The 14,582-nt window shown below is 37.9% G+C and overlaps 1 protein-coding gene across 36 annotated transcripts in view; it reads left to right on the top strand.

The window, feature by feature from the left end:
- KIF16B (kinesin family member 16B) overlaps nucleotides 1–14,582 on the top strand; it is a 276,843-nt gene that overhangs the window by 54,745 nt on the left and 207,516 nt on the right. For all 36 annotated transcript variants that reach the window (XR_011531203.1, XR_011531200.1, XR_011531198.1 and 33 more), the window contains 5 exons: nucleotides 1,080–1,248; nucleotides 1,428–1,559; nucleotides 2,725–2,900; nucleotides 9,102–9,167; nucleotides 12,664–12,723. Coding sequence is in view for 26 of the 36 variants with exons in the window: in XM_070589557.1 (XP_070445658.1) it covers nucleotides 1,080–1,248; nucleotides 1,428–1,559; nucleotides 2,725–2,900; nucleotides 9,102–9,167; nucleotides 12,664–12,723 (603 nt within the window). In the remaining 10 variants the exon portion in view is untranslated. The remainder of the gene's footprint in view (nucleotides 1–1,079; nucleotides 1,249–1,427; nucleotides 1,560–2,724; nucleotides 2,901–9,101; nucleotides 9,168–12,663; nucleotides 12,724–14,582) is intronic.

Genomic DNA, 14,582 nt, shown 5'->3' on the forward strand with positions numbered 1-14,582 from the left:
CTCCATGGAACTCACCCCACAATGTTGATTGCAATTATTAGAATGATATTAAAGGACAGTGAACATTTTTCCTAATGTAAGAATTCATTTTGCTCAAGTCGTGGAGAGCATTTGTAATATGTGTGGAAGTTATTGAGGGTAAATATTTTAACATCTAGGCTAGTAGAACAGATTTTCACAAAAATGTAGGGTCCTCTCAGGGCTTAAGCATATGTTAGGAGTTTGGGGATGTCCTGGCCTCTATTAACCATTAAACACATCAGATACAAAAAGATAGCGTTTTATTAATGAGGGAGATCAGAGAGCAAAGAAAATGAAAAAATTCTCTAAGGTCAACAGAACAACTCCCAGCATCTTTCCCTTTGGTTTACCTTCGCTTTTGATTTACTGTGGTTTCCTGGGTTTTCACCTGCTTTCTGGTTAACGTGGATTAGGGTATAGCCGTCCCTAGTTTCTAAGAGCCTTACATTTCTACAAAAATAGAGTAATTTGTTCTTGGTGTTTTGGTTCAGACTATAAAACTTAAGTTAAAAGTCTTTGGGAAAGTAAAATTTTGGTAGAATTCAGAATCAAGGAATATAGTGTTTAAGATTTTCACTTTTTTATAGTTTATGAAACAAATGTTTTAACATCCAATGTTGATCGAATGATCTTTCACAAAATTGTTTGCATGTATCATATTTTGGAGAGCTGTTGTACTTGGAATGCTGAAGATTCTAGATGAGAACAAAATTATTTGTTTACTTATATTTTTCTTTCGTGAGAGCCCCTCAGTGCCTAGTTTCCTCTTCTGCCACAGTCAGACTCAGTGAGCCTTTGCTGAGAATGCCCGAGTGATTTCAGTAATGGAAGAGTTCTTCCAAAAGTTTGAGTCACATATGGTAGATGTTTGTGTAGTCAGTTTAATTTCAAAGTTTTTATAATCAGCAAGAAGGCCAGTGAAACAAGAAAATTAAAAGAAAAAAAAAACACCTACCCTGAGAGGTAACATTGAAGAGTGGAAAATAATTAGAATCTGTGTCATAAACAACGGAGGGCTCTTTATACCTCTTCAGTTTTGCTTTTATATTTTACCACAGGCAAAATTTGATTCTGAAATGCCGTGTGAAACCGTGAGTAAGATCCACTTAGTTGATCTGGCCGGAAGTGAGCGTGCAGATGCCACCGGGGCCACCGGGGTTCGACTGAAGGAAGGGGGCAACATTAACAAATCGCTCGTGACTCTGGGAAACGTCATTTCTGCCTTAGGTAGGTTGATGCCTGACTCCTGCCTCCTCTTATTGTTCGTGGTACTGTATTCGCATGAAACAATTATGTTTAATATTAGTGCTACAAACCGAGGTAATATCCTTAAGGTTTTTGAACTGAAATTAGAGAAACTCTAATAATTGTCTTTTTTTTGGTCCTCTTTGTCTTCCTCCCTACAGCTGATTTATCTCAGGATGCAGCAAACCCTCTTGTAAAGAAGAAGCAAGTTTTTGTGCCTTACAGGGATTCTGTTTTGACGTGGTTGTTAAAAGATAGCCTTGGAGGAAACTCTAAAACTATCATGATTGCCAGTAAGAATTTTAAGTTCTCTTCCCCAGCATATAATTTCCCATGTGAATTAACTGTAAATATTAAAGTTTAAAGTATCTCATTAGGAAATAACACCTTTTTTATCTTAAAAAATAATAGTTTTTCTATTTTGGAGAAAATCACCGACTATGATCTAGTCTGTAGTATCTTATTATTAACTCTTTTTTCCCTCTTCCTAGTTACATAGACTTGCTGTGTTCTTGGTTATGGAAGCTGGAACACATGCAGAATGACTCTCAGCTTTTCTTTGCTTAACGTATAGGATAGAAACTTAATTCCATGACCTCATAGGAGAAAATCATTATAGGGACCTAAGTAAAAATCATCCAACTTTGTTTTTCTATTTTAAAGCAGTAAATCTGAAATTTAAAATTAAGAATTGAGAGGAAAAAACCCAATAAATATAGCAAATAATGATAACAGTAATATACTTCATTTTCATATTTTCACTAATTAACTGGAAGAGAAAATGTACAAAGGGGAGGTAACTGTTGAAGCGAACTCAAACCTGTTTTCCTCCTAACTCCACTTTCCTTCTCTCTCTCCTCTTCCCTTCCCCTGTCTCATGTCTCCCCCGTTCCCCATGCCATGCCTTCACTGTGGAGGCAAGGGATCTCTTCTGGGGTCTGCACCCCAGATGAAACTGTGTAGTCACCTGAGCCCTAAAGTTTGTGGGAGGGAGGTGCGAGTAACCAGAGCTTTAAGAGAAAAAGAATTAACTGATGTACTGACTCCTTTCAAAAATTATCATGCTCTGGATTTTTACAGATGGTAGGCTTTGCCAGAACTTTTAAATGAATTTTAATTTCTACTTATATAAGAAGTACACATAGTCTTGAAATCCTCTTCTTCCTATGTTTTCAACAGAGAAAACTCCCTAAGTACAGTGCAGTGTCACATATCTCATTTTAGAATTGGTTAGATGGCTGATTCTAGTCTTGAGAAGACCAAAATGACATTTAATTTGGTATAGTGAGTGCCTTTCCTATAAATCTTAGATAATTTTTAATATTCATTACTTTGGCAATGAATATTTAGTCTATTCAATGACCTGGGGTTAATCTGACTTTTAAATTACAAACCAACTTTGTGTTAAATGAAACACGGAGTGCTGGATAAAATATTTTTTGAATTCATTCTTCACAGCCATTTCGCCTGCTGATGTCAATTACGGAGAAACCCTAAGTACTCTTCGCTATGCAAATAGAGCCAAAAACATCATCAACAAGCCGACCATTAACGAGGACGCCAACGTCAAACTCATCCGTGAGCTTCGAGCTGAAATAGCCAGACTGAAAACACTGCTTGCTCAAGGGAATCAGGTGGGGTTTCTGAGATCTGTGGCTCATTTTCCTTGAGTAATGGCTTCTATTTCTAGATCTTAATGAGACAGTTATCTCACTCATTGTATTGATTTGAGTAAATAAGTGTTAAGTAAAGCTTTGAATGAGTTAGCTGGTCTCTCCTTTTCATCACCCTCCCGTTGGCCTTCGCATTCATTATGTACTTCGTGTGTACAGTTTTATCCACTAAGCCTGAAATGATTAGCTATCTCATAGTTATCAATTATGGATGGAAATTTAGTATGCAGTAGGATTAGCAGCATAATCTCCATTAGTGGAAGGAAAGTGAAGTGTTTGGAGCAATATGTAAAATTCTACCCATGCATTTTGTAACTTGAAAATGTATTTTAACGGAATGAAAGACTTGTCTGAACACCTTTCTGAATCTCTATTTTGTATCGCCCATTGTAGAGCTAGTTATGGTGGTCCAGTGACAGGTGGGACATACCTGTGGCCTGGATGAAATAATGTCCGTGGGGCCTTGCTTGACTGTTGAAATGACCTCACTTCAGGATCTCTTGGGAGATTCTGGTGAAGGAGGCTTGTCCTTTTGTTTGTCAAATAAACATCCTTATAATCTGCATAGTGGACATACAGCCTTACGTTCTGGGATGAATAGTGTGAGTTAGGTTCTGGTAGGTTTAGACACTGTTATGAAGAAAGGCTGCCCTTGAAAGGAAATCAAGCATAGATTTCTAAAAGTGCAAGTTAGACTCCAGTTTGAAATAAAACAAAGGTACATTTCCTCCAGTTTCTTTAGCCGTGGATGGATGTCTTAAGTGTATCATTAAAAAAATACTTTTCTTTAAATTCAAAGTGCTCTCTTTAGAACACCTTTCCATCAGAAATATATGGCCCCTGAAGCTCTTGACATCCCATAAGTGGTTTGACCTATGAAAATATTGATGGGATGAAAACCTCACTCAGTTTCCTGTGTCCTAAAATACACCTGATAGTTTTTTTCCCATAAGATGGCAGGCAACAGCTGAATAGGAATTTCCGATTGCACTTAAAGGTATCTGCAGACACACTTTGCTTTTTGATGTGGAGCCTTCCCATGTATGAAAGGAAGTTGTCAGAATGACTAGTCCAGCTATATGTGATGTTATGAGACTCAAATAACTTATGACATGAACCACAATAATCATTTTTATTAATACAGCTTGTTATTGGGGTCTTTTTCCAATGTTTTCAAAACGTTATTTATCTAAAGTAAAAATTTAAGGAGGATTTGACAGAATCACTCCATCTACTATATGTGAAGGAAAGTATTTGGGAAATTCTTGGTTCAACTTCTTATACTTAACATTTTACTAAGTTATGAGAATGAAGGAAAAAAAGAAAAATTAGTCTTTTAAAATTAAACTGAAGAAATCCTCGAAAGGAACCTTATCGCCTGGGCAGAAAAACTTTAATTTATTAAAACTTTTACGAATTCGATCTGAGGCCTATCTTCAGTTGCCTTATGTTTTGTGGTCTTTTTTTCTTGTTTCTTTCATGACCAAAGACCACTGCTGTAATTAAAGGAGTATTTTTGTTGCTCTAGTCTTGGGAGTGAGGATGGGAAATGTAGTTAAGTCTATTTTAGAACACACTGAAGATAAATTTCTTTGCTAAACTTAATATATCACAGTAAAAATGGGAGTCCAATTTAAAATAATTCATCACAGTATGAAGCTATAAATTGTTCTGAGATAATACAAGCTTATCCTAAAGTAATTAAATTTGTGCTGCTCAATAAAGTAAGCAGGTGTTGTTGAGTGCCCATCAAAGATCTCTGTATAAATTTTTCTGATGAAATTGCTCTATTTCCACAATATTCTATTCCAAATCCTGCCATGGTTCATTGAGAATGTTTCTCAAATCGAAGTTCCATTTCTGGGGTTATTTTTCTAAGTACAGCCAAATAAAAACCAACTCCTGCTTTTAATTTTACGTATTTGCCACTACAAAATGTCATGTGATTCAAGGGTTTCAAAAACACAATTTAGATAAAGCAGAAGATTTTCACATGTGTTGTATTTGCTTTTCCTACTCCATAGATATAAATATACAGATATATGTTAGTAGTTGGTATATGAACTCTTTGCTGAAGTTTATATGCATACAGAAAAATTACGTGTTGTAAGTGTAGAGATCAGTGAATTTTCACAAGCTGAATTCACCCATCTAACCTGTACCCACATCAAGAAACAGAACATTACCAGCACCCTAGAAGTCCCCCTCAGGGTTCCTTCCCACGGACTGCCCGTCCTCTTCTGACTCCTAAAGGCATGGGTTAGTTTTCAGTTTTGCCTGTTGTTGTTCTTTATATAAATGGCGTCCTGCGGTTTACATTCTTTCGATCTCACTTCTTGGACTCCACGTTGTATTTGTGAGATTCATCCATGTTGGTGCGTGTAGTTGTAGGTCTGTTTTTTCTCATTGCTATATTGTATTCCATTATGCAGATATGTCCTAACTTATGTGTTCTATTTTTGGTGAGCATTTGGGGAGTTTCCTTTTTGGGGCTATTAGTGCTGCTATGGACTTTCTTCTGTATGCCTAAAAGTGAACAGACAGGTGCATTTCTCTTAGGTTTATACCTAAGAGTGGAGTTGGTAGGTCAGAAGGCGTACAGGTGTTCAGTTTTAGTAGATGTTACCAAACAATTTTTATTTTATTTTATTTTACCAAACAATTTTTAAAGTGGTCATACCAATTTGTATTACACATCAGTACATGAGAGTGCCAGTTCCACTTGCTGCAGGTCGTTGTCAACACTTGGTATTGTCCGTTATTCATTGTGACCATTCGATGGATGCCTAGTGGCATCACAGAATGATTGTAGTTTGCACTTCTCAGATGATTAATGAAGATGAGCATTCAAATATCCTGTCTTTTCAAGTGTTCTCTTTTATTATATTGAAAACATATTTTCAGACTTCTGCTTTGAATTTTGCAGAGAAAAAGTCTCAGCTCTTTTTTCTTGAATGTGTCTGGAGTTAACAAGCAAATTAAACAATATAGAAATGAAATAAGTAACAAAAGTCAGGAAACAAAATAATGAGTAAGAGAAGATAGAAGCAGGATGAAGTCCTCATTTTTGTAGATGAAGTCCCAAAAAACTTAAATAATAGATAGATAATAGAATTATCACTGTGTGTAACTTTTAAGCTAGACACATCTCAGCGAGGGTGACATAGTAAAACTCAGTTATATGATGTTTGTAAGAATAGGCAAAGGTCTTCCAGGTAATTCAAGGGGAAAGAAAGCAGTGCAAAAACAGCATCATTTGAGCCTAAAAAAACGGAACTTTATCATGACGAAGAGTGCAATTCATAATTAAAATGAAACATGCCATCAGCTTTCATAAACAACAACAACAAAACTGTAGGAAATAGGAGACAGAGCCGTATATACATTTGTCACGGGGAATGTTAACTCCTCCTTCTCATTCCGTGAGAGCTCAGATAGACAAAAATAAGTGAGGACATTGCATATTTACATGACTTAATGAAAATTTGCTATAACCAGTAAAAACCAGGAAAAAAGATTCCCAACTCATGCAACAAAAGACTACTTTCCTTATTATGAGAAGAACTTCCGTTAAGAAAATTAGAAAAAGATCACAACCTGACAGAAAAGTGAACATAGAATGTGAGCACAATTCATAGACAAAAGAGTTTCAAATGGCTTCTAAACCTGTTAAGGTATGCTCAGTGTCATTTGAAATACAGTAAATGCAAATATTAAGAAGTGGGAAATGAGTGTATGTATGTATATGGATGCATGGATGCATGGTTATCAAGCTGTGTATTTTACTGCATGTAAGTTATACCTCAGGGTTCTTAAACAACGAGATGTCCTTTTCACCTGTCACGTGGGCAGAGATCAAAATGCGTGATACCCGGTACGTTGGCAAGGGTGGGAGGCGAGAGGTGCTTGTATATGTTGTTAGTAGAGTAGATATTGCTGCAGTTTTGATGTAGTCTTACCCTTGGTTTAACACATGAATTTAATCTTGAACATTTTTCTTCTAAACAGACACCTTGTAAAGAATAATTTAATCGAAAATGGTTTTGTTTTACCAAGGATTTTTTTTTATAAAGACTTAGGTGGGTCTTTCTTTACATGTGCTTTAACATAATTTTCCAAAAGTCATAGTGGTCCTGATAGCCCACCTGTGTATATTTAGTTAGAGGTTTAGTCATCTACTGAGTTGATGTGGTAGGAATGCTTCAGCTTTGATTATGGATGAAAAATTCCAACAGTGAAGTCTGTAAACTTAGCCAGGTTATAAAGGGGTTACTAATTGGTTTGAAAATTGTCAATGGTTTATGACAATGCAGTCACAGTAATGTCTGCCACCTTCGTTTCTTCAATGAAAAATATTTACCAAGTACCATCTGTGTGCAAGACGATGCAGTGATACTGTGTAGCAATGTGTTAGCAAAGCTCCTTTTCCTTCATGAAGGACAAATTTGACCTTGGGTTAACTTGCTGGCTTCATTCTGTGTAAACTGGTTAAAAATGGAATGCCAGCTGTGTAACCAGGCAACACCCCTACTGATAAAAATGACCCCTAATGGGTGAGTTGCATCTGGATTAGGATGAACTATATATAAACTATAAATGCCTGCTGAGAAGCCAGAGCTTTGGGTTTCCCTGAGTGCAGTGACTCTTGTAACTGGATGTGTCACCTTCAGACCCTTAGGATGTGCCTCTGGCATTGTTACAAGAATGTTGCCTCTTGTGGGGTATGGCTTCTGAGCCAGGGTGGGCCCACACATGTGCATTTGAAGCTCTAGGCCTCAAGAGGGCGAAAGACAGTAGCTCCTGGACAGCTGTGAGGGCTGCTGCAGAGACTGCCCAAGGACCTCGCTCTCCCCGCCAGCAGCTCTGCTTTCTGCTGAGTAGAAAGACGCCAAGTATGGCTCACAGTAGTCCTGATAGTCTGAATGTTTAACTGAGCCTAAGAAGACCACTTTGTGGGTGTCACATTTGTTTGAGTAGAAATCAAAAAGTAAATAGTAGGGAAAAAAGGCTTGGCCTCTGTGGAGGACAATTTGGCAATTAAAAAAAATTGTACATATGCATGACTCACAAATTCCCTTCTAGGAATTTATTCTATTGATACTGTAGGCAACTGGTATAAGGATAGTCATCGTAGTGTTATTGGTAAAGCAGAAGATTAGAAAAAACTGCATTTCCATGAATAAGAATAAGAAAATACTGCCATAAATTATAGACTGTCCATGCAATGGAATACTGTACACTGGAATCGGACTTGTTAAAAAGAATGAAGTAGATTTGTTTGTTCTGAATTTTCCCCAAGTTATATTGTTGAGGGAAGAAGGCAATATTCAGAGTAGTGTGCATGCTGACTGTGTTTAAAAGAACAGCAAAAGCGTGCTTGCTTATGACCAGAATAACAGAATAAGTTTACACAGCAAATTGGGCAAGAGTGGCCGCCTGTGGGATGAGGAGGGAGGGACACCCCTTTCTTTTTTCTTCCTGATGACATGTAGGGAGCACTGGGCCCCTGCCTCTCAGGGGGTGAGTTATGAGTACAGGTGAAGCCACCGTGTGCCCTGCCTGGCTCCGTTTGCCTTCCTTGTCTCTCTAGTTCTAACCTGACTGTGGTGTTTGTCATCCCGTGTCAATCTGTATACCTTTGCAACATGGGTAAGGAGATGGATAAATAGGTTTTGGTGCAGCCATATCATACACGGAGTATCATCTAGAAATGAGTATAAATGAGTTTCATTTGCATGCATCAACACGGATGAATCTCAGAAGCCTGTGGTTGAGCAAGACTTACGCTTCTTCCGTTTTGAATTTTGTACTTTGTGCATATTCAAAACAAATGAATCCTTTAGGATCTAGGGATTTAGATCATGTTTGATTTTGGTAAAATGTCAATGTGTTACATATTTTTCTTTTTCTTTTGCTTTACTGATTTGTTTTGCAAGTGTGGATTTACCAGGCTGCTGTGGTTTTGAATATTGTGAGATATGGACCCCATGGATTAAAGACCTGGTGATGACTGACACTTTTTTGGGGGTGTGGGACAATACATTTTACCTCTATTTAATAGTTTACTTGGCAATTTTTGATGATTTCTTATATCATGGATAAACCCTTCCTCTAGATTATTGCTGTTTACTAATTGCTGCTCTCTTATGGTTTAAATTGCAGATTGCCCTCTTAGACTCACCCACAGCCTTAAGTATGGAAGAAAAACTTCAGCAGAATGAAGCAAGAGTAAGTGATACCTTGACTTTATTTATTTATTTATTTATTTATTGAGGAAGATTAGCCCTGAGTTAACATCTGCCACCAATCCTCCTCTTTTTGCTGAGGAAGATTGGCCCTGAGCTAACATCTGTGCCCATCTTCCTCTAGTTTACGTGTGGGATGCCTACCACAGCATGGCTTAATAAGCAGTACATAGGTTTGTGCCTTGGATCTGAACTGGCGAACCCCAGGCCACCAAAGCAGAGCGTGCAAACTTAACTGCTCTGCCACTGGGACAGCCCCAACTTATTTATTTTTAAATCATAACCTTCAGTGGAAGATTGTTGCTGAGCTAACATCTATGCCAGTCTTCCTCTATTTTGTGTGTGGGATGCCACCACAGCATGGCTGATGAGCAGTGTGTAGGTCCGCCCCCGGGATCTGATCCCACGAACCCCAGGCCGCTGAAGCAGCATGCACAAACCCAACCACTGCACCACCAGGCTGGCCCCCACATGAGTGTTTCTAAAGAAGCACAATAATTAACTTTTTAAGTATCTCATCATGTTCTCTGTGACTTAATAAATGGGATTTGTCTGGAATGTAATGGTTAACTGCAGCTGAAATTCACGTGCAGGCTGTGCTGAGGAAGCAGTGAGGCCGTTTTGGCCTTCAGATTAGACCAGAGTCTTTGGTTGAGAGGCTGTTTCAACATTCGTGAAACAACTGGGATCCCATAGCTTGAGCGTAGCCAAGCCATGACCAGCGTTGAGTTTATTGTCATCTTTGACTTTGTTTCGGTGGAGCGAGTATCTAAATACTTCAGGTGGGCGCTTGATTTCTGTTGGGTGAGGTGGGATTTGAGGTAGGGAGAGAGTGGCTCTAGAGATCTTACGGGCCTAAGCCAGTGTTTGTCTGCTGGCGCTTTTTGAAAACCAGTTTCATGGCTGACTTGGTTCTATACTATTTTTGCTTAAAACAAAAGCCCTCTATGAAAAGAGAAATAGGCATTAAGGACATTTTTGGAGTGGATTTTGTTCACCTTGCTGAATGGTTCAAACAGATTAAAAAACAAAATTGGATTCTGTTTGTAAAGCTCTTTCAAGGATACACTGATATTGAAGATATAAATTGGATTGTGGTTAGGAAGTTATTGACACTTCCTGGATAATTATGCTGATTAACTTGCTGATAATAGCATTAGTAGAAACATTAGTTTCTTAATCCAATCCCTATTTTTCTGTGGAATTTTGTATTTGAGTGCTACATATTCTAATTTTGAGTGCTTTGAAATGTCTGGATATAGTCTTAAATTGTTTCTTAATAATAGTTTTCAGGAATATGTAGCAAGTTAATAGAAACCAATAAACATTTTAATTTGAATCCATTATACATGCTGTGACTGTCTGTATTGTTCATAACATTTTCTAAATTTTCATCTAGGTTTTTGCTGACCTTTTAAAATTGTTTGCCATCTGCTCGGCTGTAAATCTTATCACCTGATCACATTGTTAGAGGTGGTATCACACATTTGTGTTTCTTCTTTTTTTTCCTGAGGAAGATTTACCCTGAGCTAACATCCATGCCAATCTTCCTCTGTTTTTAAGTATGTGGGCTGCCAGCACAGCCTGGCTGTTAATAGACCAGCCTAAGTCCATGCCCAGGAGCTGAACCCGGGCCGCCAAAGTGTAGCATGCCAAACTTAACCACTGGGCCAACCAGGGCTGGCCCTGCGTTTTTTCTTAATTTTATAAGTGAGGATTATTTGCTTTAAATTTAGTAGTAAAATAAACCCGAGGCATACTTAATATTTGCTTAAAGCTAGCATTACTTTATTGAATTGGAAAAGGGTTGATTGGCTTAAGTTTCTTCAGGGAGAACTATCTGTTGGTGAAATGCAGAAGCGTTTATTGTTGAATGCTTTGTGTTTCTCAGATAAATTGCCAATGAGAATCTGGTAACTAATTATTACAAATTAGTAAATTCATTACAACAGTCTTTCTCCTTCTGTAGGGAGAGAAGGCATAAGATTAATCCTTCTCTGAAAACTTTTCCAAAACAAAATGCCCTGATAGCCATGTGACTTTTATTGCCGTCATTAGAGTTTGTGGGTTGGCATCACTTGAGTGATGAAATGAAGGACTGGAGTGTGACCAGATCCAGGTAGATCAGGACAATCGTATCCAACCATTAAAAACAAGCAAAAAGCACAGAGAGGATCAGTCCTATTTCTTTTGTTTTTTTACCAAGAAGATGATAGATTTTGATATTAATACCTAGTAAAAGACCCATTATTTAAAAAAATGTTAACTTAGAACTCCTATAGTTCTGTTTGAGGTAAATTGAGGAGCAAAATGAATGACCACTGAACAATTGAATTTAGGTGGGTGAGAGATGTTTTGGTTTTCCACTTGGATAAACTGTCACTCCAGGTCCTCCATTTCTTGTCAGTAACAAGCACTTTCTTTCATGAAGGTTGCTGACACAATGCCCTTTCCACTTACAATACTTAATGGCTTGTGGAAAGTGTCTTCCTCTTGGCAGTGAGAGTTTATGCAAATGTATTCTGTGCATTTATTTGGGCCTGGTGAAATAGGATAAGTCATTAGTGGGAAGACCTGTGGGTTTAAGTGGGATGCTGTCTGCTGTTGGGAGTGGCGAGGAGGCAGGATCGGTAAAGTGCGCGAGGGAAAGCTTTGCAAGGGCAAGTTCTCTCGCAAGTCACCCTCCTGGCCCAGGTATAGTCCTTTTTACAGAACACATTTTTCATTCTTTTTTTTCTACCTCTCGAAGAGGTTTCACTTTTTGCTTCTTGATGAATTACTAAGATCATTTAAAAAGTTTTATGAAACAAGCAGAATATTTTCTTAACTTTGAGAAGCAATTTACAACTGTGCTGTGTTTGACTGCTGGGGATATTTTCTCCCCTAAGTTACACAGTGGACTGGAAAGAAGCTGATTTTTATCAAAAGATTTTTGCTCTCACTAGAAGAGTCAATTAAAGAGCCACCTTTTTTTTCTTTTGAGATAGAATGAGATTTATAAACCCTATTAATTAGCTACAAAAGCAGATTATCTCCTAAGAAGCTGCAGCATCCAAGATGATTTAATCACCACATCTAATTAGAAAGAAGAGTAAATCACTATTTCTTAGGACCTAAAGTATAATCAGGAAAAATTAACCCATTTAATGAAACATTGTCCTCCTTGAACTTGTAATTTTGGTTAATATCCAAGGAAGCAGCTTTTCTTTAAATACACGTGAAAAATACTGTTGTAAAACTCTCGGAGACTTGACAATTTTTTTTCTGTTCTTTCCTTCACTGTAAGGTAGGTTGTAGGGTGAGATCAGCTTGTTTGATTTATATTTTGTGATGGTTCTTTCAAGGGTAGAAATTGCTGTCCAATTAAAAAAAATCAGAGTCCATCCTTCCATAAGCCATAAGAGTTTGGAAACTTTCTAGAAGAAAATCACAATAATTATTTTAATGGAGCAATCATATATGTATATTTTTCCTTTTAGGTTCAAGAATTGACCAAGGAATGGACAAATAAGTGGAATGAAACCCAAAATATTTTGAAAGTAAGGACTATAAAAAGGTGCCTTATTCTTATTATGCTGGCTTAAGTAGGTAAAACTTTTTTTTCTCCCTCAAATATGGCTGTTGTGTGCTTTGCTTAAGGTATGATCAGTTGGAACTGATCAGTCGCTTGTGGAGTCGGGGTTCTGATTTGAGTTTGAAGAAAGGGGAAAGGAGCTGTTAGACATTGAAGCTGTATGTGTTTTAACACAGAGAGGTGATGCTGATACTTAAGGTATTTGCTTTCACTTCTTGGAATTTTTCCATTTTTGACTCAGCACATATTAGACTCTGTTTAATATTCAAGGGCATCCACTTTACCTTTCCACTTTTGTTAAACCCAATATAAAAGTGATATGTTGAATGAAAAAGATACTTCACATGGCAATATTTTAGAATATGTGTGCACAGCATGGCTAGATTTCAGAAATTTCTAAACTAGTAACTTCTCTTGGAATTTTTTCCTGTATGTCTCAAGGGCTAGACAGTGATGGTCTGCATTTTTGGCAAGACTCGTTGTTAAAGGACATCGATAATGGCCTCCATTTTTCATACTCTATGCTTCCAAATACGTTTCTTTCTGTTCCCGTTTTTTGCTGAGTTGGTAGAAAGCCTGTGTCTGTTGAGGGTCAGCCATACCGGGTTTGAGGTTTAGACTTGAATTTTCTGCTTTGATAGCATCTGTCTGACTTTATGCATGAGAGAAGGTGATTCAGAGGCTATTAAATCCTAGGTTTGTTTTTGAGGTCTCTTGAGGTAAAACTTTCCCAAAGGAGTAAGTGTCTCTTTAATATTGGCGAGGCTGGATAGATGAAGTTTAGCTGCATGTCTTGGCAGAACCCTAACTTGGATCCCTTTCACATGAAAATGGGGCACCCATTTACTGTTTCATGGGGGTAACTTTTGAAGGCCTGGGTTAATGTTGAGTTCTGTGTCTAATAGCTTTCTCTGAGAGTGGGGTCAGCATCTTATTATGTGAAGTTCTCCTTGTACCATTTAGGCAACTTGGCCTTCTCTGGGGGTTAAAAAGACTGTTTCTCATGAGGTTGGAGGCTGTGCTGCGCTTCTCAATGGTGGTGAGTTGTAATGATCCTGAAGACATTCTTTCCAGTTGCAGAAAGTACTGCAAAAAGTGAGGGCTTCTGTGTTCAGACTTTCTTTTTTCTGCTCCTGATTATGATGATAATGTTGGATTATTCTGAGATGCTTCCTCAGCGTTTCCTTTGTTGAGAGATTTTTGTTCAGGAAACTGAGCAAAGACCTCACTGGCATTTCAGGATAGTCAGATGTGGAATAACCACCACCGAAGATGTGGGTATTTTTTCATTACGTTGCGTCAACTCTAAGAAGTAGTGTCGAGCGGCTGACTTATGCAGCCCAAGTCGTTTGACCTTTCATGGCGTGATGTACACTTTCCTCAGAAAGTTTGCCAAGGAGAGAGGACTAAAGTCTGCTTCATTTAAGGAAAAGAGAAATCAAATAGTTAGCTATTTGAAAAGTCATCAGGAATACATAGTGCCTGTTAGCACAGGAGGCAAAGCAGCAATGAACTGAAAGATTTCAGCCTCGTCTCTTTGGCTCCTGTGTCTCTCCTTGTCACCGTGGTGGGCGTTTTCTTACATCTCTGCAAAGATGGCCGTGCTGAGAGTCAGCACCGTGAACCCCTGAACTTTTCCCATCCTTTTCCTGATAAGGCAATTCTGGGCCCGGAAGCTAAATTCTCTTCCAGTTCCAATTCAGTTTTTCATAAATCTTATTATTTTCATTTTTTTACAACTTTCCAGAGGAGAAGAATAGAAATGTGATATGTGCTGGGTGTTAAAGGTTATGAGAAAGGCTAATGATATTTTAAATTTTTCCC

The sequence above is a fragment of the Equus przewalskii genome, chromosome 21 (genome assembly GCF_037783145.1).
Source record: "Equus przewalskii isolate Varuska chromosome 21, EquPr2, whole genome shotgun sequence".
Taxonomy (NCBI): domain Eukaryota; kingdom Metazoa; phylum Chordata; class Mammalia; order Perissodactyla; family Equidae; genus Equus; species Equus przewalskii.